This window comes from Equus quagga, chromosome 16 (genome assembly GCF_021613505.1).
Source record: "Equus quagga isolate Etosha38 chromosome 16, UCLA_HA_Equagga_1.0, whole genome shotgun sequence".
Lineage (NCBI taxonomy): Eukaryota > Metazoa > Chordata > Mammalia > Perissodactyla > Equidae > Equus > Equus quagga.
The window spans coordinates 47,799,816-47,827,379 of NC_060282.1; the positions used below are offsets into that span (position 1 = coordinate 47,799,816).

General features: G+C 37.5%; 1 protein-coding gene across 9 annotated transcripts in view; it reads left to right on the forward strand.

The window, feature by feature from the left end:
- SPIDR (scaffold protein involved in DNA repair) overlaps window positions 1–27,564 on the forward strand; it is a 466,088-nt gene that overhangs the window by 127,774 nt on the left and 310,750 nt on the right. For 8 of the 9 annotated variants that reach the window (XM_046641898.1, XM_046641893.1, XM_046641895.1 and 5 more), the window contains one exon: window positions 14,418–14,668. The exons of the other annotated variant lie outside the window; for it this stretch is intronic. In XM_046641898.1, the coding sequence (XP_046497854.1) occupies window positions 14,418–14,668 (251 nt within the window). The remainder of the gene's footprint in view (window positions 1–14,417; window positions 14,669–27,564) is intronic. 9 annotated transcript variants of the gene reach the window in all.

The following is a 27,564-nucleotide window of genomic DNA, read 5'->3' on the forward strand; positions in this document are numbered from 1 at the left end:
TTTAAACCAAGTAGGTTCTTAAGAGTGAGGTTTCCAGGACTCCCTTTGCTGTTTCTAGTTTTTATAGAGACTGAAGCAGACTGGCACTTTTTTTCATAGTTCATATTCTTGCATCAATGTCGAAGAGGAATACTCATTTTCAGAAATGACTTATCTCCATAACGTTGTCAATAAAATTCCCAACAATATATTAAACATTATCTCCTAGTTATTGAAATAATGATGAAATAACCATTATGATTTTAAATTCCTTCATATTTTAAATTCCTTAATATTAAAGTCCTTGGTATATCACCTTTATTGAACCTCATGGGTATGGAAAAATACATGGGACAAATTTCTTTAGAGATAATTCATTTTGCCTTTCCACATTTTTGTAGCTGTTGAAGTTAAATATATATATGTGTGTGTGTGTGTGTGTGTGTGTGTATGTATGTATATGTATATATGTGTGTGTTGGTGTATAAAACAATTTTCCACTGTTCTTTTGGCTGGCATTATTTTCTAGACAGAGCCTGGTATGGTGTGTGTAGATAGTAGGGATTCCTGTGAGTATTCCCTTAACTTGTTGTGTGACTCTGGACGACTACATGTTAACCATTGAATCTTCCTCTGTTTTAGTTTAACCTAATTTGCCTTCTTTTACCTCAGAAGAATCTTGTGATTGATTATTTTGAAGAAGCATCTTTGTGTGTATACAAAGATGCTGCCTACCAGAAATTTGATTAGGGTCTTTTCACTTAACCTTAGATCTGGAAGGAGGCCTTGGGCCTCTGAAATAATTGCTTTTAGATTTGCCTTACAAGTGAGTGTTTCAGGCTGTTAGTGACTTATTCAGGGGTGAACAAGTAGCCAGATATAAATTTCTAAAGAGCAGAATCTATATTTTATCAATCTTTGTAGTCCTCCTGATATCCAACATTGAGCCTTGCTGTTTCCTGGTTTCTAAACTCAAGGCAAATAAGGAGTCTGTGACTTTGAACGTCAATCAGAAAGGTTGTTAGGAGCAGACTTGAGCACTGTAGGATTGGGGCCGGCCAACAACCTTGTAGATGGAGGGAAAGAAAACCCATTTGGCATTTGCAGAACTGCATTACCTCAAAGTCCAAAATAATAGTTATCCACTAGAATAATTGTGAGTTGTAAAGACAATATTAAACTGTATTCAGCATATGATATTTAAGAAGATAGAAGTAGAAGAAATTATGGAAAACTTCACTTCTGAATTATTTCCATTAAAATATGTACAGTTCTTAGAAGTTTCAGTTCTGTGAGATGCTCAGTGAAAAACTGGTCAAGTTGTGGTCAAATAAGTTTAGGAAACACTATGTGTTACAACCTCCTCTTAGAAGTCACAGTGTACATGGGCATATTAAGGCTCCTGAGAAGTCTTACTATTTAGTTTTATTCAACCTAGTTTATTAAAGCTGATTTGACTATGGAGCTCTTTCTCTGATTACCTATTAATATCTGATGGAACTCATGTTTGGAGGGGCACCTCCTAGGTCTGCTGTGCAGGGCTGTATATTTGCTTTTCACCATTTTTGCTTTTGTTTACTACCTTTATTCTCTTAGGGTATTTGCCTGGCTTGTTTTCTTTGAAGCCTTACTATCTTCTCCAGGCTCCTCTCTCAATTTCTTTCTTTTTCCTTTCCGCAGTACCCTATTGTGTAGGATTTTAATTCTTTGCCTTGAATAAAAACAAAGCCTGGCTCATAACCAAAAACAACCCGTGTCTTGCCTCTGGTTTTATTTGCATAAATGAAAAGATTAATTTTTAGAATGAATTTAATTAGAATTAACTTTTAGAATGCTTTCATTTTTGCTTCTCTGTTAATTTTGAGGCTAAAATTTTAAGTGTAGGTTTGAGTTGGATGACCCTTCAACCTCTAGCAGACCAGGAACAAGGTGTGCTGCTTTTGCCAGAAGGCAGTATTACAGGAAGGCTCAGGGCTGTGTCTTCTCTGAACATGTTTTTTGTTTGTTTGTTTGTTTTGAGGAAGGTTGGCCCTGAGCTAACATCCATGCCCATCTTCCTCTTCTTATACGTAGGATGCCTGCCACAGCTCAGCTTGATAGCCGATGTGTAGGTCTGCACCTAGGATCCGAACCGGCAAACCCTGGACCGCTGAAGTAGAGCATGTGAACTTAACCACTGTACCACTGGGCTGGCCCTTGTCTGAGCATGTTTTGAAACAGAGAGGATGGCCAGACAGGTTGTATCACAGACTGTAACCATATTCCACAGTTATACACTGTCTTCCTTGGAGAAAGGGGTGCTTTTCTTTCTTGTCCTCTGTAATTACTGTACCCAGGCTGCACAGACCTGGTTCTGGGCAGGTTGCCACTATGTTTGCTGTGGAGTCCTCCTGGCCTTGGGCATGCTCTGCCATTTTCTACACTCACCTACTGCTTAGTGAACTTTGACTGACCCTTCAGGTTCCTTCTTGAGCATTGTAAGTTCTCTTTCCCTCCCTTTCTCTTGAGATGTGCTTTGCCCTGCTATTTCTCATTTTCTCATTAGGCTCCTCAGAGCAGGCACTTTGGATCTTCAGATGAGGTAGAATGGTGCTTTTGTGAACCCACGTCAATAGAAATTGAGTTCTGTCTTTCTCATCAGGCTGGAATTTGAGGTTGGAAACATTTTTGGTTTGGGGAAGGCAAGCCAAGTGGTTTACAGAGGTGTAACCATGGGCGTAGCTTGTTAAACCTGTTTACCTCAGAAAAGATGGTTTTTTTTTTCTCCATTGTGTGAGAAAATCTATAGCTTTTGTTTTCCCTCTCACTAGGGTCTGATTTTCATGGATAAAGTTTCAGTCACAAAAAGCAGACCAAGTAAACAGTGAAAGTATATCTCCTATCAGTAGTTTAAGACTCTCTATTGTTTAGAATTTTGTTGTTCTTATTGATTTTTAATCCCAATAGAAAATAAAATTCTGTTAGCAACTTTTTGATGGTTTTTCTGTTATTTTTCACCTAACCAGTGAAGTTCTTGATAAGTAGCCAGAGAACAGCCCACTTTAATTAAGGTGTGGTATGTGTTAAGATTGCACTAGAATTTAAAGACCACATGGATAAAGATTTTGGTGTTGTCCCCTCCCCACTATATCCGTTGTACTTGGATGACTCTTGATACACAGGAGGCACTCAATTAATTTGTTAAATGAATGAATTCCATTTTAGAATTGGGAGTGGAAATGAAGGCATTTAACTAAGTTTGTTCATCAACCACTGATACTCTTTCATTCCCCTCAGTTTTTAAGAGCTGTCTTGGCTTTGGTGTTTTTACTTGCCACAGCTGCTGTGGCATATATTGTGTAGCATTTTTGCTGTTGCCCCCACCTTCCAATCTCCTTAAAAACATCTAGCGGTTATTATTGAATTTAAAAGCTTCTAAGCAGGCGGGGCTTTATAGTTCTCTTGTTCTTTCCTTAAAATGCCACTGACTGTTCTCATTTGTAATGTGACTTTAAGAAAGGGAGACTGAACCCAGGATAAACCTGGTGAACTTAGCATAGCCTGGCTCTCGGTGATCTCATAAGATCCTTCAAGGGCAGGTCTGGGCCTGGTCAGTAATTGGGTGGGAAGCTTCAGAGAGCAGAAAGGAGCACACTGCAGGATGTGGCATGGGGAGCACACCTGGCACTGTGAGTCAGGGTGCAGCCAGCACCTGCTCCTACAGCATCAGGCACACAAAGTGTCTTCATTGAACAACGACCCCCTTGCCACCATGGATGCTTTTTTGCCTGGGCTGAGACCAAGGGCTTGCGACTTTTGTTTTTGCTTGAAGTATTTGTCAAGTGAGCTGTTTTCTGTCTCATAACTGGTTATCTTAAGGAATGATTTTAGCTTAGTTACTATCTTCTTTTTCTTTGTTTTACCTGTTAGATAAGTATTACCTACAAAGGTGTCGTTTGAAAATAAAGAGTTGATCATTTATTACTGATATTCCACTGCTGCTCTTGGTGTGACCTTTCCAAAAATTTTACGATTGAAAGCCTTAATTTCTGAAGGTTAGAGAGCAGTGTTTCGTCTGGCTCATTTGTTTCATTTGTCCTTGAGGTAGCTTTACAATAGAGGCACTGCTTTAATCTTGCAATTAGACGCTCACTTCTTTTTGACTTTTTTAGTAGACATAGTTTTTATCTAAAAGGACCTTTCATACATGGATTTAGATTAAGATTTGGTTTGTAGAAATTGCGACACATCAGTTCAGGAGTAGTTCTTTAATTATTCAGGGAGATCACTTACAAGAACCTTTCCTGAACATTTCATAAAGAAATTTGTAAATAGAATCACAGGAAGTCACATTAGCTTAAAGAGTATCAGATGAATTGCATAGAGCATTATACCAATTAATTTTTAAATTTAAAATTTATGATAGTTATTTAAAATTTTGTTTCTTAAAGAAACAGATGGTGATATTGTTGAATATTCACCTATTTAAGAAATTTTAGTATTTTTTGTTACTCCTTTTGGTAATCAGCTCATGTAAGTATATGTGTGTGCTTCTCGTTTTATCCTTGGCCTCCCCATTGCCCAGATGTTACATGCATTACCAAATAACTGGCACATTTTAAGTGGAGAAGCAATGGGATCTTTTACTTATCATCTTTGGTGTACAGTACTGTAGAATATCAAAATAAAGATTCCCTGAAAGAAATTTGAAGTCATGAAGTCATTGTGATTCCTATCATATGACCTGCGGGACCTGCAGGAGGTTGTCTACAATGAGGCTGAAGTCATATAAATATACCTCAATGTTCAAGGAGCCCAGGAGTTAGAGTTCTGAGGCTGCTGTGTCCTTACTCTGTCCACTGTGAAGGCATCTTACAGATTACTGTCTTGGGTGGTTTCTGCTCCAGTGGCCTCTTTTCGAAGCAGCTGCATTTCCAGCCTCCTGCCAGGTGACTCTATGTCTTTATGTTAGCCCTGTGACCATTTAAAACTTTGTGTTTCAAATAGTATCTACTTTCCCTTTTCTTTGTTTCTGAATGTGTTCTCTATTTCACTTATTAGCACCACTACCCAGACTGTCATGAAATTTGGCCTCTCTTAGTACATCACTTGAACCAACTAACTCTTTCTCTGAGATATTTTCATTAGTATAATTTGGTTACCAAATAGTTTTAGAATAATAATTATTAAAGTGGTAGGCTGAAAATGAATTAACACTTGCCAGTGTACTAAATTGCTTTTAGTATATTAAAATGCTACGAAAACTTAATTTGCTAGAGCATTTCATCAGTAGGGTTGGGATTAGAAACAAGTCTGAATGCATGGACTTTACCACTGACCCAGAACAGTCTTTACTGGGACCGAATAGCCACTTTGAAAGGATATGAGTGAATTTCCCCAAATTCATTGTTATTCCAAGAAATAAATTTAGAGCATATTCCCCACTGATGATGGGTGTGTTGATTTATCTTTATGTAAGAGAACATGTGTGCTTTCTCTGTGCAAACAATCTGTAGGATTATATTGTTCTTATTATTGTCTCCTACTTCCCAATGTGAATTCTAAAATTTCGTTTGTCTGGACTTGTCTATGTATCTTGAATATCCATTGTCCTTTTCTTCCTTATTTGGTTTCTTCTCTCTTTTCTCATCTTCATCTGTTAAGAATTTTCCAATCCTTTGAGACCTAATATAGGTATAATCTCTTCCAGTATGTCTGCTGGTTTCAGATCAGCCAAATGTTACCCATTTGGAACATTTAGTGTGAGCCATGCTTATAATATCCCCTTTTTTTATTTCAAGCTTTCTGTGAAACTGTCTCTCGTTAAATTTTGAATCTTGCATAACACCTTACACATAGTGCGTACTAAATAAATATATGTTTAATGACATATTTTCTCCATTTAGAGATATTTAGCAGATAGTTAAGCTTGTTTATAAGTAACAGAAAACAAATCTAGCTAGTTTAAGAAGAAGAAATTTATTGGAATCATGCTAGTGTATCCTGAGGAATCTAAGATAAAGCTAAAGGGTAAACTGGGCCTCAGGGCAGTTCTGGGAACCTCACCAGCAGAAACTCATGGATCTTTCATTTAGAGATTCATCATAAGTGTGTCTTAGCTTCTACTTCCCAAACTCCCTATCTCTCAATTCAAAATCTGGAGAAAAAAAGAATCTGATTGACTCAGCTTTGGTCACTTGTCTACCTGAGGCAAATCATAGTAGCCACATGGCTGGTTAGACATGGGAGGTCAGCCCTGTGGCTCCTTGGAGGTTGAAGGCTATCCCCTCCATGGATAGGCAGTTGGTTCTGTAAAAAGAGGAGTCAGAAATAAATTATGATAGATGTCTATTACAGCAGTATCGCTAACTTTTGGAAACTGATTCAATGTTGAACACTGTATGGTTCTGATAAATTGCAGGTAACTTTAGCCACAGACAGATTAGAATGTTGTCATTGCCTTTGGTGACTGATTTCACAGGAACCACTCCTTACTCATATCTTAATCTTGTCATTTGTGCTATTTAATCACTAATTCAGGAGACTCCTAGTTCTGAAGTTCATTACATCAGAGGAAAAAAGAATCATAATATTAACAATTGTATTTTAGGCATTAGCAAATTATGATCATCGCTACATGTCACTCTTTGGCTCTGTAAATTTGACCACTGCAGTAATTTTTCTGCTGTAAAAGATCCTAATTTAGCTTTCTGTCTTATTTCTGTAACTAGGCTGTATACATGAAGGAAGTACAGTTATGAACCGCTTAACAATGTTTTGGTCAACAATGGACTACATATATGACAGTGGTCCCATAAGATTATTACCATATAGCCTAGGTGTGTAGTAGGCTATACCGTCTAGGTTTGTGTAAGTGTGCTCTACGATGTTTGCACAACAATGAAATCACCTAACAATGCATTTCTCAGAATGTATCCCCGTCATTGACACATGACTGTAATCTTATATGAAAGTTTTAAGAGGGCACCAGTTGGTTGGCTTTCCAAAAGAAGCAGGAGGAAATATTGAAAGATATAAGCGTTTTAAAGAAAAAAAAGTCTTTATTTTGGTACTTGAAATCCAGCATTTAAATAAACTTATCCATGTCTTTTTTTTTTTTTTTTGAAGATTGACACCTGAGCTAACAATTGTTGCCAATCTTTTTTTTCTTTTTTTTTCCCTGCTTCATCTCCCCAAATCCCCCCGGTACATAGTTGTATATCCTAGTTGCAGGTCCTTCTAGTTGTGGCATGTGGGACGCCGCCTCAATGTGGTCTGATGAGCGGTGCCATGTCCGCACCCAGGATCCGAACTGGCGAAAACCTGGGCTCCCGCAGCAGAGCACACAAACTTAACCACTTGGCCACAGGGCCGGCCCCAAAGTTATCCATTTCTTAGATGATTTGGTAAAGAATAAAAATTTTCAAGGAACAAAAATTTTGCCCAAGTACATTGAGTCACTGTATAGCACTGGCCAACCTACCAAGAATAATAATGGTTAAAAAATCTTTGGTTGAGAAAATTTTGTTAAGGTACTGGACCAGCTTTCAATTTTATGTACTGGTTCTTCCTTTTTCACTTTTAAATTGTAATAACAGTTTTCTAATCACCTCTCTGTCTGTGCAATATATAGATGCAAGGGATTAAAAAGTAGTTGTCTCTCCTACTAGAAACGTGAGTAAAGTATATGAACTTGTAGTTCACTGGGAAAAAAATATGAAGAACCAATAAACAAGTGCAAGGATGTTCAACCTTATGAATAATCATGGAAATGTAAATTTAAACAAGAGTGAAATACCATTTCATACCTGTCAGATAAAAATTAAAAAGTGTAAGTATGCTCCTGTGGACTCAGTAGTGCCCCCCCACTCATATTCATATGTCAAAGTTCTAATTCTTAATGTCATAATATCTGGAGCTGGGGCCATTGGGAGGTGATTAGGTCATGAGGGTGGGGCCCTCATGGTGGGTTAGTGCCCTTATAAGAAGAGACATGGAGGAGATCTCTCTCTTTCTTCTTTGTGAGGATACAGCAAAGAAAGTGGCCATCTGCAAACCAGGAAGAGAGAGAGCCCTCACCAGGAACTGAATTCACTGGCACCTTGATTTTGGACTTCCCAGGCTCAACAGAAATAAATATCTATTGTTTAAGCCACTCAGTCTATGCTATTTTTGTTGTGGCAGCCCAAGCAGACTGATATACAAATTGGTGCCAAGAAGTAGGTTACTGCTGTAACAAATACCTTGCAGTGTGGAAACAGCTTTGGAACTCAGTAATGGATAGAGGCTGGAAGAGTTTTGAGGTACATGGTAGCAAATGCTGAGATTGCCATGAAGGGACCGCTAAAGGTGATTTTGGTGAGAGTTCAGAAAGAAATATTTGGAAATATTTGCTTAAATAAAATATATGATTACAATTAATTTTGCCTGTTTCTTTTTATTTTCTTAATGTGGCTACTAAAAAATTTAAAATTACATATTTTTCTTGTATTGGGGAGCACTGAAATAGAGCTGCATGTATGAACATGGGTAAATATAAAAAACATAATATTGATGAAAAAAGGTCATTCAGAACTGTGTTCAGAGGACACCATTGTATAGTTTTATATAAAGTTTAAAAGCTTGCAAAATAATACTATACAGTATATATGTGTGTATGTATGTGTGTGGGTGTATGATAAGAAGGAATAAAAACAGGTTGTTAATGAAGTGTCAAGTTCAGGAGAGAGATACCTGTAGGAAGGAGGAAAATGGGAACAGGAAGAGAGATACAGGAGATTTCAACTGCATCATTTTTAAAAAGCTGTGAAGGAAAATTTGCATTGTTAATATTTGACAAAGGGTGATGGGTACATTTTTTTTTGTATTTTTCTATGTGCTTGAAATATTTCATAATAAATAGCTCTAATTCTTGGAATATTTCTAGAAAAATTTTTCCATTTTTGGATGATTAAACTGAGGAATGGGAGAGTCAGTGAAGTAACCATAGTCACAAAATAATTAAATACCTGAGCTGTGATTCAAAACCAAGTCTTTCTCTTTCCAAAACTCATAGCTCTTCTTTCTCATTAATCTGATTCTACAATATTAGGATAAAATGTAAATTTGAGCTTATGAACCTGCAGGCTTCTCTGAGCTATCTTTGATTCTTCCCTTTCTCCTCCTCCCTGTCCTAGGCACCTCTGTGCGTGCACACACACATGGTCATGTTCACGCACATATGTGTACATGCATACACCATCCTTTCTGAAAGAATATGAGTTCCTTACTCTCAGGCTTGGGCTAAAACTGCTGATGTCTCAAGCAGTAGTTCCTCTCTGTGTCCATATGAGGAGGAAACTTCCTCCATATTCATCAGAGATTATGGGCTTGAGGAGAGTTCTAAAACACAGTATGCTTCTAGTTATCTTTTCCTAAAAGTGTTTCTTATGTCTTTTGTTTTCTGTTAGAAATGCCTTCGTGCAGATTACATGATTTGTTGTTCTGGTAAAGGCATTGCTTGTCTTTTTAATTGGCTGCTGAAGACATTATTTGTTATGTTACTCATTGTACTTTATGTAGAGATCCTTTTAGAAATAAGGGGAAGAAAACTTTCTAGGAAATAAATACAAAATTTAAAAATATAAAATTTAAAACCAAAATGCACGCATTAACTGCTATAGGGGCTAAGAATAATAGATAACATTTACTAAATGCTTAATGTGTTAGGTCTTATTATGTCTCTAGTTTGAAGATGAGGAAACGAAGGCATAGGGAAATTAAGTAAATTGCCTAAGGTGACCTGCTAGTGAGGGGTCAGGGTCAAACACTGCCTTTACTGGTTAAAGACTTTTAGGCTATGGCTCCCCTAAGTGATCTTTCTTTTGCATTCCTATATCTGCTCTATGCACAATGCATCTGGAATTATCCATAAATTGCTTTTATTTTTAGTTTAGTTTTTACCTTTTTCAGTTTTGAAATTGAAAGTATGCAAGAGCAAGGATAGACTTAAGAATTTCTTTGTGTTAAGTATAGAAGCTTAGATAGCATGCGGGTAATAGGCATTCAATATATTCTTCTGTATTAGCCAGTTCTCATTAAAGAAGTGACTGCCTAAACCAAAACTGCCTAAAATTGATTGTTATGGATTGATGCCAAGAAATTTCAAAGTACTACCTAAGTTTCCATTAAATTTTACCAATCTTACTGCTATTAAATTCTTCACTGAGGAAATTCTCTTGAATTTCATGGTTATGGTTGGAGGACATGCTAGAGTTTGGAATATACTTATGTTTTCATGATTTTAACTTCAACTTTGTCATACCAGTTGTGCATAGTTGAGCAAATATGTCTTTTTATGCCGTCTATCTTTGAAAGAAAATAAAATATGCATATCCAAGCTTCCTGAAAGAATTGTCAGGTATCCTATTTTCACTTCACCTTCCATTTATTCCTTTTTTATTTTGACTTTTTTTAGAGCAGTTTTAGGTTAAGAACAAAACTGAGAGGAAGCTATAGAGATGTGCCATATACCCCTGCCCCCACACGTGCATAGCCTCCCCTATCATCAACATCACTCACCAGAATGGTACATTTTTTACTGAGGCTAAGCTTACATTTTACATATCATAATTACCCAAAGTCCATAGTATACCTTCGGGTTCACTCTTGGTGTTGTACATTTTATAGGTTTGGACAAATGTATAATGACATGTACCCAACATTATAATATCATACATAGTATTTTCACTGCCCTAAAAATCCTCTGTGCTCCCCTTGTTTATCCTTTCCTTCCTGCAACCCCTGTCACCACTGATCCTTTTATTGTCTCCATTGTTTTGACTTTTCCAGAATGTCCTATAGTTGGAATCATTCAGTATATAGCCTTTTGAATTGGCTTCTTTCACTTAGTAATATGCATTTAAGGCCCTCTGTGTCTTTTCATGGCTTGATAGCTCACTTCTTTTTAGTGCTGAGTAGTATTACATTGTCTGGATGAACCACAGTTTATTTATCCATTCAGCTGCTGAAAACCAACATGGTTGCTTCAAAGTTTTGGCAATTATGAATAAAGCTGCTATAAACATTCATGTGCAGGTGTTTATGTAGACATAAGTTTTCACCTCCTTTAGGTAAATACCAGGGAGTGTGATTGTTGGATTGTATGGTAGGAGTATGTTTAGTTTTGTAAGAAACTGCCAAACTGTCTTCCAAAATTGCTGTACCGTTTTGCACCGTTTATTCTTCAAAGCACACAATTTCCAAGGTCCCATGGATTTCTTCTATCAGTGCAGTCTCTTTTTTCTCAAATCCAAAATGCTTTTCTGTCTCTTCTCTCCTGAAAATAAGCTTGAAATGTTGATGGTATTCCCAAGGTTCTAACCTGGACCTTCTCCTCTTACTTTTACATAATTTCTGCGGACAGGCTTATCCGACTCTCTTACCTTCATGCACTGTTTCTGTTCTTAGGATTTCTGAAGTTGTATCTCCATCCCACATCACTTTCATGAAAGTCCAGACCTATAGAGCCGCTGCCTATTGGTCAGTTTTACCTCAGCTATTCCATAAGCATCACAACATTAACATATCAAAACCAAATTTAGTATTAGCAACTACCATTTTCCAGAAATAAATGCACTTCTCTTTACTTGTTACCCAAACTGGATGCCTCGGGTCTTCTTTGACTCTGCATTCACTTTCATTTCTAACATCTGAGAGTCCTGAAACTTGGTTTTATTTCTGAAAACTGAAACTTGGTCACCAACACCATGGCTGGTAAGTGACTTTCTCCTTTCTTTGGAATTTTCCTTCTCTAGATTCTCTGTTATATTTATTTCCTCAAGATCCTCCGTTATATGTCTTTCCTCATTTTCTTTGAAGTCCACCTTTCTCTGTTCCCACTACCACTCACATCCTCTTTATGTGTTTCTTTGATATGGAAAAGCCTTCTATCTGGCTTCTTTCCCTACCTGCAGGCTTGAGTACCTTCTTCTCCCACGTAAGAGTCTGTTTTTCAGAATGTTGTTAGGATGATCATTCCATATTAATATCTGGTTTTGTTAGCTCCTTTGAAACTGCCAATGGCTCTCCCACTGCCTCAGAATAAAGCCAGATGCCCTTCTACAGCCTTCTCTTTTGCTGTTTGTAAATTTTCGTACACGTGCTCTATTCTCTCTGGCCTCTTAATCATGGTCCTCCTGTTCCTTTTCCTAGAAATGTACTTTCTCCTCTCTCTGCCTAATTAACTTTCACTTAGCATTCAGCTTTAGCTGGCAGATCTTGATTCAGCTGGCAGCTCTTTCTGTCTTCCCTTCTCCCTGTACCTCACTTGACTTTGTTCCTCTTACATGTTGACTGTGGAGCCTGAACAATACTTCAGTTACAATACTTCTACACGTTTTATAACTATTTTGTTCTGATGTCCCCATCCCCACAAAGAGCTGTGTCCCCTTCACTTCTACATGTGAGTCCCCAGCATAGGCCCCATGTGGTTGGTTATTTGTTGACATTTTTCTAGGACAGTGGTTCTCAACTGGAGGTAACTTTGTCCCCCAGGGAACATTTGGCAATATCTGGAGACATTTTTCATAGTCATGACTGGTGGGGTGATGCTATTGTCATCTAGTGGGTAGAGGCCAGGGATACTGCTCAACAGCCCTAGAGTGCACAGGACAGGCCCCACCACATTACCTACCCAAAATGGCAACAGTGCTGAAGTTGAGAAACCCTGCTCTAGGGTGAAGTCCAAAACTTTAGGGTGGTAAAAGAAAAGACACTTCCTAACAAAAAGATGAAATTAAATTTGGAGTTATCAAATAATGTGTAAAAGTTTTCAGTGCCAAGGACCTTAATTTTCAGTCTAAACTGCTGTGGTTCTTTTTGTGGCCTATTGCTAATATTTATTCAAAATCTGTTTTGTGGGGAAAACATGTGAACCCAGAGCTTATTAATGGGTTAACAGCTGCCTGCAGTAATTTAGGCATGCAACTGAGATTGTGAAAAGGATAGTGGAACTAAGCTCTTCGTTTGAGAATTTTTTTCATTTACTTTTTCTTATTTCAAATAGGCCTAGTAACAGGTGACTACCCAAGCAGTTTTTTAGAGGAAATGTGGGGATGGGTGATGCCCTTTTTAAGCTTTTAAAAAGCATTTACTATAAAGTCCTCAGAAAAGGCCAAATGTGATAAATCTTTCTGTGTAAATTATATAATATATATTATAAAAAATAATATAAATATAATTAATATAAAAAATAAATGTGTAAATTAACAAGTGATGAAAACTCTAGTGCTACCCTCCACACACACACACACACACACACCAGGGCACATGTACCACCTGTACCCACAAACGATAACCTTTGTACACTTGTATTCTCTTCACTCTCTTTAGCCGATTGCCAGCTCAGTGCCAGGGACATAGTCCGTGTTGATCTATCAAAACAGATGGCGTTTCTCATGAAGGACCCAATAACTATACTATAGTTATATTATATTTTATGTAGTATATAAAATTTATAAATTGGGTACAGAAGATCCATTCAACTAAATATACAATTTACATTTAGTAAATGTAAAATTTAATATAAGTATTAAATTAGAAGAGGCTACTAATATACTGGAAAATTAGAATTTTGAAGACTATTATAATATTAGAACAACATGGGACTGACCTGCAAAACCAAGTAATGGGGAAATGCAACACCTGCCATACTTATAGTTTGAGTGCATCTCCAGGAGGAGAGAAAACATCAGAGGAGAGTTTTCATTCTTCTCTCCAGGATTGGCTATGTGGTATGAATTCCTGGTCCTTTTCTAATCCAATTTTCAAAAAAATCTTATTTTGGTAGTTCAAAAATTTGAGTAGGAGAAAGAACATTTTAGGAAAAAATAGTTCCTGTTGATATTAGCAATTTCAAACTAGTCTCTGGAAAATATTATGTTAAAATTGTGTTGGAAAAGTCAAATTTTCATCTTTACCCTTAAAGACTCCTTTGGTAAATTAAGTGGTTTACATTTGAAGAGGCAAGTTTCTTTATATTTGGTTTATAACAAATAGTGAATATTTTTTACCTCAGATTAAATTTCAAAATTAAAAAAATACTTTTTTTTTCCCAATAGGTGTTAGATTTGTAATGACTATCATCAGCCATTCAGGCTGGTGTTACTCAGTTTTCAAGACTGCCTATAAGCGTGGCACATTTCTTTTAGTTTCCTGAAGGAAGATTGAAATATTTGTACTGCATTTGGTGAATTCTGTGAAATAATGTCTGGCTTACAATTGGTTTAATCTCTTCATGTCTTTGGGTATATGGCTTGATTACTTTGGATTTTGTGTCGAAATAAAGTTTAAGCTACAGATATTATATTTACAAAGTTAATTCAATGAATATAAGGGAATAGAATAATAGACATATCTAAATATGGACTGGAATAAATGTGGATTTGAAATTTAATTACATTTCTTTTAATATTTTTCAGGCAAGTTCTACAGATATTTTGGAGTATTCGTCAGATAGTGAAAAAGAAGATGACTTAGAGAATGTCTTGGTCATTGATTCAGAATCCTCTCGTGAATACCACATGGATTTTGGATCAGATGGAAGACAGGTTATGGAGAGACTGAAAAACCCAAGGGTGAAATCTACAGAGACCATTTTGTATACACCCCAGAAACAGGCAAAGTTCCCTAGGACTCCAGAAAAGTCAGCAAAGAAGAAAAAGCTTTTAAGGTTAAATTATGCCTTTTCAAATACTTTTGTTTTTTGGGGTTTTTTTTCAGTTTTTCACTTTTCTCTTTCTTTAAAACACCAAATACCTAAAATGTTAATTTAAAAATATGTACTTGTTTATTTGGGAAGGAAATTAACAGAATAGAGTTGTAATTCCAGTAAGCAATTATGAAAGTCTTAAGTTATGGAGATGATTTATGGAATTGTTCATCCAAGCTGAGCCTTCACTGTTTCAGTCATAACTAGCTTACTGCTTTCCTTACTGGAGATTGGTTTTATCAGATTTTATTGAGCATCATGTTCCGGGTGCTGTCTTAGACAATTAATACAAGTAACTGTTCCTGTTTCCGAGTAACTTATAGTCTAAAGAGGGAAATAGAGATAAATATAGACCATTAGATTGCTTTTATGAGTATGATTACAGAGATTGGCCAGGGAAACACTTGCAAATTCAAAGATGTATGAGAGAGCAAAGACTCAAGGACAAGAAACTGGCTGGTGGGTGTGTGAACAACTGCAAGGTCCAGGCTGTGGAGGGCCCAGCAAGACTTGTGAAGGGGTCTGGGGTGTGCCATGTAGGGGGATTTGTCCCAACTCTGTGTAATACATGGTTTCTTTGTGTTTTAAATGAGAACAAAGCAATGAAAAAAAAAACCTGTGAAAGTGAGAAGGAGAACTTGTGGGAAGCACTGCCACAAAAGCAAATTTAGTAGAGAATTTCAAGGAAAAAGGAATTCCAGTAGAAAGAGTAAAAGTGGCAATGAAGAGCATAGGTTTTGGATCTGTTTATTGTATGTCTGTGTCAAGAGAGAACAAGTAAGATACACATGAAGGAAAACTCAATGGGAGCCTTAGTGGACTAATAGAGGAGGAAGCTAGGGGACCATAGCTCAAGGAGTACCCACAACAAGAGAAGTGGGGACAGTGCTATGACTCGTGTGCTGGGAGCTGGGATTCGAGGCAGGAAGTGGGGTGGAGAGCTTAGCTGCTAGTGGCTTGAAAGGGATCTAGTATCTAAAGATATTTCAGAGAAAAGATGAGACAGATTTAGAGAATAATGGAAGGACTTGGTGGAGACAGGGTGGTTAGGGATAATTGCTTTGTCATCTCCAGGAAAGTGGGGGAGGGAGGGTTGGGAGGAGAGGCCTGTCTTGAGCGCAGGAGTGGAGGGAAGAGTATAAGGATATAACGGAGTCTAGTGGGATGGACATGGCATGGTGAGGCAATTCATGCCTTTTCCCCATATATTTATATAAAATAAGACAGAAGGCCTTATGCCCAGAGTGAAGAAGTTGTAGCCTCAAAAGAGAATGGTGGTAGTCTGTAATAGTCTCTGGAGAGGACAGGAAAGGAAGCCAATTTAAAGAGATTCAATTGTCCTTGTTGTTGAAGTTGATGCCATGCAATTACAGAAGGTCATGTCCCCTCTGAGGGCCTGCTATGTGCTGAGGAGTGTTTGATGTCCTGAAGACACAGCAGTGAATAAAGGCTTGAGTAAAGCCCTGCCTGTGTTGGGGGGAAGGCTGACAAGGAGCCAAGTAAAATAGAAATAATATCAAAAGGAGATAAACTTTATGGAAGAAAAGCAGAAAAAAATGGGATAGAGGATGGCCCAGAGATGGGAGAGGGCATTTCAATTTTAAACAGGGATCAGGAAAGCCTCTGAGAAGGTGGCTTATTGAGCATTGGAAGTATGGAACTGGCATTTCCTGAGATGAAGCAGGAGAATGATGCAGGGATCTGATGGTTTTGTTTTGTTTTCCTTGGTGGAAAAATCATGAGGCTTTTTGGAGGGGGGAGCTGGAGTTGTTAGCCTTTTATTTTCTCTATGGTGAATTAACTGTACAAGTTCTTTGCACAGTTTATATACTGGTGTCTGAGTTTTTATTAGTGTGTTGGTTCTATACTTTCAAACAGAAATTGTAGTTTTTTCCAGCAACTTTGCTGTTTGGCACTGAATTTGTTTATGTGTGTATGATGTATTTAGGGGGGATGTGTGAAAGTTTATATTTTGTGTGTTCAGTTATGTCAGTCAGTGATACTGTATCAAGCCCCCCCCAATGCTTTTTAAAAGTAGAAAGTTGTTCTGCATCCTTAATAGTAATAATCTCCTTTTATATATATTGTGTTCTTTTTTTCTTTCAGTTTTATAAAAATATAATTGACATGCAGCATTGTCTAAGTTTAAGGTATACAGCATAATGACTTGACATATATATTGCAAAATAATTACCACCATAAGTTTACTTAACATCGTCACCTCATATAGATACAAAAAAAAGAAAAATAGTTTTTTTTCTTGTGATAAGAATTTTTAAGATCTCTCTTACCAAGTTTCGTGTATACCGTACAGCAATGTTAACAATAGCCATCACGTTGTACATTATGGCCTCAGTATTTATTTATCTTATAACTGGAATTTTGTACCTTTTGACCATCTTCATCCAGTTCCCACACTGCCCCACACCCACCTCTTTTAACTACAAATCTGATCTCTTTATCTATGAGTTTGGCTTTTTGGGGAGTTTTTTTGTTTGTTTTTTAGATTCCATATGTACATGATATTATACATATTTGTCTTTCTCTGTCTCACTTATTTCACTTAGCGTAATGCCCTCAAGGACTATCCAGTTGTCACATATGGCAAGATTTCCTTCTTTTTTATGGCTGAACAGTATTCCGTTCCATATATATATATACCACATCTTCTTTATCCATTCATCTGTTGATGGACACTGAAGTTTCCATGTCTTGGCTATTGTGAATAATGCTGCTGTGAACTTGGGGTTGCAGATATCTCTTTGACGTAGTTATTTTGTTTCCTTTGGATAAATACCCAGTGGTGGAATTGCTGGACCATTTTTAATTTTTTATATTTTTTGAGGAAACTCCGTACTGTTTTCCATAGTGGCTGTACCAATTTATAATTCCACCAGTAGTGCACAAGAGTTTCCTTTTCTCCACATCTTTCCAAGTATTTGTTCTCTCTTGCCTTTTCGATGATAATCATTCTAACAGACTTGAGGTGATATCTCATTATGGTTTTGATTTGCATTTCCCAGATGATTAGTGATATTAAGCATCTTTTCTTGTACCTGTTGGCCATTTGAATTATCTTCTTTAGAAAAATATCTATTCAGGTCCTTTGCCCATTTTTTAATTGGATTATTTGTTTTTTTGCTACTGAGTTGTGTGAGTTCTTTATGTATTTTGGATAGTAACCTCTTATCTGATATATGATTTGCAAATATTTTTTCCCATTCAAGAGTTTCCCTTTTTATTTCATTGTTGATTTTCTTTGCTTTGCAGAAGAGTTTGATGTAGCTCCACTTATTTTTTATTTTGTTACTTGTGCTTTAGGTGTCGTAGCCAAAAAATCATTGCCAAGACCCATGTCAAGAAATTTTTTCCTGTTTTCTTCAGGGAGTTTTATGGTTTCAGGTCTTAGATTTCAGTTTGAATCCATTTTTGTGACTTTCGTAAGATAGAAGTCTTAATTACGTTCTTTTATGTATGACTTTCCAATTTTTCCATCACCATTTATTGGAGACACTGTCGTTTCTCCATTGGATATTCTTGACTCCCTTGTCAAATATTAATTGAGCTTATATGTGGGGGTTGATTTCTCAGCTCTCTATATTGGTCTCTATGTCTGTTTTTATGCCAGAACCATACTGTTTTGATTACTATAGCTTTACAGTATAGCCTGAAATAAGGATGTGTGGTGCCTCCCACTTTGTTTTTCTTTCTCAGGATTGCTTTGGCTATTCAGGGTCTTTTGTGATTCCATACAAATTTTAGGATTTTTTTTTCTATTTCTGTGAAGAATGCTATTGAAATCTTGATACCAATTGCATTGAATTTGTAGATTACTTTGGGTAGTGTGGACATTTTAACATTAATATTGATGTTTCTTGCAGTCCATGAACACAAACTATCTTTCTATTTATTTGTGCTTGCTTCAATCTCTTTCATCACAATTTTGTATAGAGAAAATCCTAAAGACTCCAAAAAACACTGTTAGACCTAATCAACAAATGAAGTAAGGTACAGGATACAAAGTTAACATACTAAAATCAGTTATCAGATCCATATGTACACTAGCAGTGAATTATCTGGAAAAGAAATAAAAATGATGATCCCATATCCAGTAGCATCAAAAATAATAAAATACTTCAGAATAAATTTAACCAAGGAGGTGAAAGAGTTCTACAGTGAAATAAAAATGATGATCCCATATCCAGTAGCATCAAAAATAATAAAATACTTCAGAATAAATTTAACCAAGGAGGTGAAAGAGTTCTACAGTGAAAACTACAAGACAATGATTAAAGAAATCATGAGGTTTTTGACAGTGTTCAGTTAGACACTATGTATCTGAGTAGGAGTATGAGTCTGGACTTCACCTGATAGGGCTGGTGCTAGATGTGATTTTGTAGCCTGCAGTGTCCAGATGGTTTTTAAAGCATGAGCTGGGTCAGTTCGTAGGAAATCAATGCAGACTGAAAGGAGAATCTATCTAAGGCTGAGCCTTTGGCGTTCTGCATGCTTGGGGCCCAGAGCAAGAGGCTGTTGAGGGAGGAATCAATTCAAGGGGAACATGGTGTCCTGGAAGGCAAGTGAAGAAGCATCTATAAGGAGGAGAAAAGGCGAGCAACTGTGATGGATGCTGCTGGGTTTGTGCTGTGGCGGGCGGGGAGTATGGGGGCTTCTTAGTGGAATGCTTGGGCAAAGCCAGACTACTGTGGGTTTAAGAAAGAATGGAAGGAGAGAAACTGAAGACAGCATGAATAGAAAATTCTTTAGTGGAGTTTTGCTTTAAGGGTGTAGAGGGTTGTTAATTGAAAGGAATGTGGGGATTGAGATTTCTTTTTTAAAGTTGGGAATTATAGCATATTTTGTATGTTGATAAGAAAGGTACTCAGCAGAGGAAAGAGAGGATAACGGTTGGAGTTGTGTCTGACTTGGCAAAAGGAGAGTACAAATGGAGAGATGTGCTGTGTCAGGAGCAAAGACAGTCCCTGAATGGATAAGTGAGAGGGCAGAGTCTATACAGATGCTGAGAGGAACCCGGTCGGGAGCATAGACAGTCCATTCTATAGATGGGTGGGAGGGTCTGTGCAGGTGCTGAGGTGAACCTGTTGAGGAGCACAGACAGTCCATCCAAGGACAGATAGGAAGGCAGAGTCTCCTCAGGAGGGGGTAGATATATGTGGCAGTGGGAACCCATGCAAGTTCTTTCTCATCACTTCTGTTTTCTCAGTGAAGTGGGAAGTGTCTTCATCAACAGAGAGTGAGGACAAGGAGGTGGCACTGGAGGAATGAGAAGAGAGAGTAGTCATTTAGTGGGAGAATGAATGGACTAGGGAAATACACTGGGGTTGTCTGGCAGGATAAGTTCCTGATGGGACTTGTCATCATGAATTGAGTTTGAGACTGATGAGTCAGCATGGATTGAACTGTGGAATTGCAAATGTGGCACAGGCAGAACGTCGGATTGTCCAGTGAGTATGATGAAAACGGCCCACAAAAGTTCCAAGAGAGTTGATTATCGGACCATGAAATTTGGACTGGGTAAGATTGGAATGAGAACATGCAGGATGTGGAGTATAAAGAGATGGGGTAGGAGGAACCGATTGTGGATTGGGGAGAGGTTGATCAAACACTTGTGGAGGCATGCTAGAGGTAATGAGCTGGATAGGTAAGAATGATAGGTGCTCAAATTGAATTAATGGAGGGAGACACTTTGTTACTTCCAGATTTAGAGAATGACCATGGGAGATGAGTGGCTGAGGTGAGGTGGAGGACACAATCTTGGAGGAGAGGACTTCAGGGAACAAAGAGGTTGAGATATTGGAAGGCTAGCAGGCACTGAAATCAACAGAATGGTGGCCAGAAGCCAGAATATAAGGCCTCCATAAGGTTGCTGGGACTGAGGGTGGGGTGCCTGCCTCAGTTTGGGGATGGATAGTGTCCTCTCCTCCCATGCATCACAGCTGGCGTATAAGGGGTAGTGTAAGATGGTCTGGAAGCCTCAGTGAAGAGCAAGACTGTCCCTTCCAGGTCTTCCATGCCCGTTGGGTGGGCAGGAGGGGAGAGAAGACAGCTGCTGTTTAAGAGCACTGCCATGGAGTCCTCAGGGGAGGAGGAGGAAGGTGGAGGAAACATTCAAAGAAGTTGAGAACACAGGCGTTTTGCCGGTGGTGGAAGCAACTCCACCAATATGCAAATCATTGTTTTCTTCTGGTGATTTCTAAGTGATAACTAAGTAAGTATCTGTTTTGTGGTCATTCCTTTAACGTTTCTGTGTTAAAATATTAAAAATGAGGTTGGTGTGATTAAGGTGGTCAGTCTCAGGCATTCAAACTGGAAGACTTTCTGTTGATTGTAGGAGCCAGCTTTATTGGACTGACTAGAAAGGCCCATGATTGTCCACAAGGGCAATTTGCTCACCTCCTTCTGAAGCAGGGGAAAAGATAACATGTTTTGACTCATAGGCTGTTTTGTAATGAAATCACTAGAGCATCATGCAAAAGCAGTGCATGAAAAGCAGAAAAAAAAAGAGTTAAGAAAATCTCTTAGCTGGTTGTCTAATAATGATCGAAGAAACGCTTTCGCATTAAGTTTTTGGTTTGTTGAAGTGAACTCTTATGGAAATGCTGAGAATACAGTCGTGAAAGACCACCACCTTTTTTCACAGAAGGACCACAGAGGTCCTGAGACACAAACTACTGCAAAGGAAAAAAGCAGGTGTAAGTCACAGATTTCCATGATGGAGCATGAACAGAGTACTGATTAAAAGATTTTGTTGTTGTTGTTACCTGATAAGGGCTGGCTAGTAAGGATCAAGTTAAGTAGTTGGCATTTCAAGGGTAGAGAATATTGGCCCTTTCCTTCTGGTTTGCCCTACAGGGAAATGTTACTCACTCAACTCTTTGGGCTTTCTTTCCTTTTTGCTTTTAGCTTTTTGATTCATGGTACTGTTTAAGGCATAACTAAAAAAAGTCAATGCAAAATTGTTTTGATATGTTAGTGTGTTGTCAATAATAAAGCCATATCTCTCCAGTCTTATGATCAAGTTATTTTTCACAGTGTTTATTATATCTGACAGAAAGCAAAACTTAAAAATATTATACTACATTCGTTTAAATTATTTTTTCTTTACCTAGTTGCATAGCTTATTAAAAATATTTTAATGAGTTATTTTATCTGTAAATGAGTTGTAATATTTTTGAATCTTTATTCTTTTTCACTTTGTATTGATTTTATAGGAATGTTTAGCCCTGTTGAATTGATGCCAGTAATCTTTTCAGATAGGTTACCAATCTGTTTATTTTATATAAAAAATAATTAGAATATCTTAACTTCATGAGTTCACCATTTTTTTTACTCCATTGGTGTTCTAGATTTTATCTGTGAGTAACTTATCTAACTATATTGAAAAGAGTTCATTTAGAGGTTCTGGTCCAAGATAGCAACATGGGAAGCTCCTGAATTCACTTTCTCCCATGGACTCACTGAATCTACAGCTATACATGGAGCAATTCCCTCTGAAAGAAATCTGGAAACTGAGTGACTCCTGTACACTGGGTGAATGAGAAAATACCTACATCGATATGGATAGGAAAGGGTGAGACATACTCTTGCCATGAATCTAACGTTTGGCACAGAGATATACAATCAGTAGGGAACTCTCAACTCCCAGCTTCTCCATGAGGAGCAAAGAGTTTGGACCCAACATCTAGCACCCCAACTTTTAAGACTTTCATCAGAGGGATGAGCCCCGCAAAGCACCCAACTCTGAAAACCAATGGGGCTTATGTCGGTAAGACCCACAAGACTGTGGCAAACAAAGAAAGATTTTAAGGGCTCGCTAGGATAGCCTGTGGCTGTCCCTCCAGGGCTCAGCACAGGAGAAGCAGACAAAAACACCCATCTCCCAGTCTTTCTCTGAAAGAGGCCTATTTGCATACTTTGAAAGCTGCTGCCTGAGGGTCAGGCTTCTAATTTAGCACATATCTAGGGGTTGACTGCCATCCTCCCCAGAGATCTGGGAGGCCAGCAGGTGACATCTTTGTGCTCTCCCTCTGTCTTACTCTAGGGCACTGGTGTCTCCTAGGAAGGAGCTTGTGCACATAACTGGCATCCCAGCTTTTACAGCTGAGGCCTAGAGGACACATATCTTGATCACCTGGCTCTGATGGCCGGTGGGGCTTGCCTTTGTGGGTCCCATAGGACTATAGCAAACAAAGAAACAGCTCTTGTTTTTTGCAGAGTACATGACCCCAGCCACTATGCCACCAGGTCGGTCCAAGAAGCAGTTCTTAACTGGCTATCCCTTGAGGGCTTGGCAAAGAGGGAATAGACAAAAATGCCTAGCTCCCAGTCTTTTCCTGAAAGTGGTCTACTTGCATACTTTAAAGGCTGCTGACCAACGGCCCAGCTTCCAATCAGCCTGCATCTATGTGCTGACTGAGATCCTACCCTTTGGGACCCTGATAGGCCTTGGCAGACCCTCATCTACTGGGAGCCACTAACCACAAAGAAGACGGGTTGGACATTGACAGAAGTTTGAGAAACAATCAAGAGCTCAGGCCATGCTGAACAATAAGGTTCATTTCCTACACAAGACCTACTTCCCGACTCCATAAAGACTGGGAGAGGTGGCTATTTTATCTAAAGCACAGAAACCAACAGAGTCAAGGAAAATGAAGAAACAAAGATAAATGTTCAAAAAGAACAAGAAAAAACTCCAGAAACAGACCTTAATGAAACAGAAATAAGTGATTTGTCTGATAAAGGCTTCAAAATAATAGTCATAAAGATGTTCACCAAGGTCAGGGGAACAATCCATGAACAAAGTGAGAATTTTAAGAGATAGAAAATATAAGAAAGTACCAAACAGAAATCACAGACCTGTAAAGAATACAATAACTGCACTGAAAAATTCCGTAAAGGGGTTCACCAGTAGACTAAATCAAGTGAAAGAAAAGATCAGCAAACTCAAAGACAAAGTAGTAGAATTCATCCAAACAGAGCCAAAAGGAAAAGGAATAAAAAAGACTAAAAATACCTTAAGGTACTTATAGGACACGATCAAGTGGACCAATATTTGTATTATAGGGGTCCCAGAAGGAGAAAAGAGAAAGAAAGGGGCAGAAAGCTTATTCAAAGGAATAATGGCTGAAAACTTCTCGAATCTGGGGAAAGAAACACACATCTAGATCCAGGAAGTCCAGAGAGTTCTAAGGAGAGAGTTCCAGGATGAGTCTAAGAGACCCACATCAAGATGCAGAATTTAAATTATTAAAAGTTAAAGAAGAGAATCTTAAGAGCAGCAATAGAAAAGCAGTTGGTACAAAGAAACCCCCATAAGACTATCAGTGGATTTTTAGCAGACACTTGGCAGGTAAGAAGGGAGTGGCATGATATATTCAATATGATGGGGGAAAAAAACCCTGCCAACCAAGAATACTCTACTCAGCAAAGCTGTCCTTCAGAATTGAGAGATAAAGAGTTTTACAGACATGTAAAAGCTGAAGGACTTCATCAGTAGTAGCCTAGCCTTACAAGAAGTGTTAGACTCCTTCAAGCTGAAATGAAAGGATGCTAATTAGTAACAGGAAAACAGGAAAGTACAAACTCACTGGAGATGTAAATATACAGTTAAATTCAGAATACTCTAATGATGCAATGGTGGTGGATAAATCGCTTATAGTATTATGATTAAAGGGCAAAAGTAGTAAAAATAACTATAGCTACAATAATTTGTTAGTGGATAAACATGATAAAAAGATGTAAATTGTGACATCAAAAACATAAAACATTATTTGGGGTAAAGTAAATATATAGAGCTCCAGTATGCATTCAAACTTAAGTTATCAGCTTAAGGTAAACTGTTATAAGATGTTTTATATAAGCTTTATAATAACCATAATGCAAAAACCTGTAATAGATCCAAAAAAGACAAAGGAATCAAAACGTACCACTAAATCACCAAACTAAAATGGAAAAGACAAAGAAAGGAATAAACATATACAAAAAGCCAGAAAACAATCAACAAAATGGCAACAGTAAGTCCATATCTATCAATAATTATTTTTAAATGTAAATGGATTAAATTTTCCAGTCAAAAGACATAGATTGACTGAAAGGATAAAATAACAAGACCCAACTATATACTGCCTATAAGAGACTCACTTAACCTTTAAGGACACAGACTAAAAGTGAAGGGATGAAAAAACATATTCCATGAAAATGAAAATCAAAAGAAAGCAGGGGTAGCTATACTTATGTCAGACAAAATAAACTTTGAGCCAAAAACTGTAACAAAAGACTAAGAAGGTGGTTATATAATGATAAAGAAATCAGTTCATCATGAGGATATAGTGATTATAAACACGTCTGCACCCAACACAAGAGCACCTAAGTATATAAAATAAATTTAATGAACCTGAAGGGAGATAGACAGAAATACAGTAATAGTAGGGGACTTCAGTACCCCACTTTCAACAATGGATAGATGATCCAGACAGAATATTAATAAGGAAATATTAGACTTAGACACATTGCGTCAGGTGGACTTAACAAACATTTATAGCACATTCCATCCCCAAACAGCAGAATACACATTCCTCTCAAAAGCACATGGAACATTCTCCAGGATAGGTCATATGTTAGTCCACAAAAGAAGTCTTGCTAAATTTAAGAAGGTTGAAATCACATCAGCCATGTTTTCTGACCATAATGGTTTGAACTAGAAATCAATTACAGGAAGAAAACTGGAAAGTTCGCAAATATGTGGAGATTAGAAAACATGCTCTGGTCAAAGAAGAAATCAAAAAATGTCTTGAGATAAATGAAAATGGAAATACAACATACCAAAACTAATGGGATGCAGGAAAAGCAGTTCTAAGAGGAAAGTTCATAGAAATAAATGCCTACATTAAGAAGAAAGAAAGATCTCAAATAAACAGTAACTTAATAAAACAGTAAACAGTAACAGTAACTTTACACCTCAAAGAATCATAAAAAGAAGAACAAACTAAGCCCAAAATTAGTAAAAGGAAGGAAATAATAAACGTCAGAGTAGAAATATATAGCATACAAACTGAAAAGATGATAGGAAAGATCAGTGAAACTGAGAGCTGGCTTTTTTGGAAGATAAACAAAACAGTCAAATCTTTAGCTAGACATACCAAGAAAAAAAAAGAAGACTCAAATTAGATATGAAAGAGGAGTCATTACAACTGATACCATGCAAGTATAAAAGATCATAAGAGAATACTATGAACAATTATATGCCAACAAATTGGACAACCTAGAAGAAATGGATAAATCCTAGAAACATACAACCTACCAAGACGGAATCAGGAAGAAATAGAATATCTAAACAGGCCAATTTCTACTAATGAGATCGAATCAGTAATCAAAAGCCTCGCAACAAGGGAAAGTCCAGAAACAGATGGCTTCACTGGTGAAGTCTACCTAACAATTAAAGAAAAATTAATTCCAATCCTTCTCAAACTCTTTCAAGATATATAAGAGGAAGGAACACTTCCAAACTCATTTATGAGGCCAGCATTACCCTGATACCAAAAACAGACAAGGATGTTACAAGAAAAGAAAATTACAGGCCAAAATCCCTGATCAATATAGACACAAAAATCCATAATAATGTGTTAGCAAACCAAATTCAGCAGTATATTAGAAGGATCATACACCATGACCGATTACGATTGATTCCAGGGGTGTAAGGATGATTCAGCATACACAAATCAATCAACGTGATACACTACATGAACAAAATGAAGGGGCAAAATCGTATGAGCATCTGTATGAGATACAGAAAATGCTCCTGACAAATATCAACATCCATTCATGATAAAAAAAAAATTTCAACAATGCCTGGTTATAGAGGGAATGTACCTCAACATAGAAAGGCCGTATATGACAAGCCCACAGCTGACATCATACTCAGGGATAAGACAAAGGATGCCCACTCTTGTGACTTTTTCTTTTAAAGATTCTATTTTTCCTTTTTCTCCCCAAAGCCCCCCAATACATAGTTGTATATTTTTCGTTGTGGGTCATTCTAGTTGGGGCATGTGGGATGCCGCCTCAGCATGACTTGAAGAGTGATGCCATGTCCACGCCCAGGATCCAAACCTGCGAAATCCTGGGCCGCCGAAGTGGGGTGCGCAAACTTAACCACTTGGCCATGGGGCTGGCCCCTCTCTTGACTTTTATTCAACATAATACTGGAAGTCCTAGCTAGAGCAATTACTCAAGAAAAAGACATGACAGGCATCCAAATTACAGAGGAAGAGGTAAAGCTGTCTCTATTTACAGGTGACATGATGATATATATATAAAAAACCCTAAAGACTCCACCAAAAAACTATTGGAACTAATTAATGAATTCAGTAAAGTTGTAGGATCCAGAGTCAATATACAAAAATCAGTTGTGTTTCTGTACACTAATCATGAACTATCTGAAAGAGAAGTTAAGAAAACAGTCCCACTTACAATTGCATCAAAAAGAATAAAATACCCAGGAATAAATCTAACCAAGGAAATGAAAGACCTGTACGCTGAAAACTATAAGACATTGGTGAAAGAAAGTGAGGAAGACAAAAGTAAATAGAAAGATTTTCTGTGCTCATGGATTAGAAGAATTATATTGTTAAAATGTCCACATTACCCAAAGCAATCTACTGATTTAATGCAATGTCTATCAAAATTCCAGGGACATTTTTCACAGATAAGAAGAAACAGTCTTAAAATTTGTGTGAAACCACAAAAGACCTCGAATAGTCAAAGCAATCTTGAGAAAGAAGAACAAAGCTGGAGGCATCGCATGTCTGGATTTCAAACTATATTCCCAAGCTATAGTA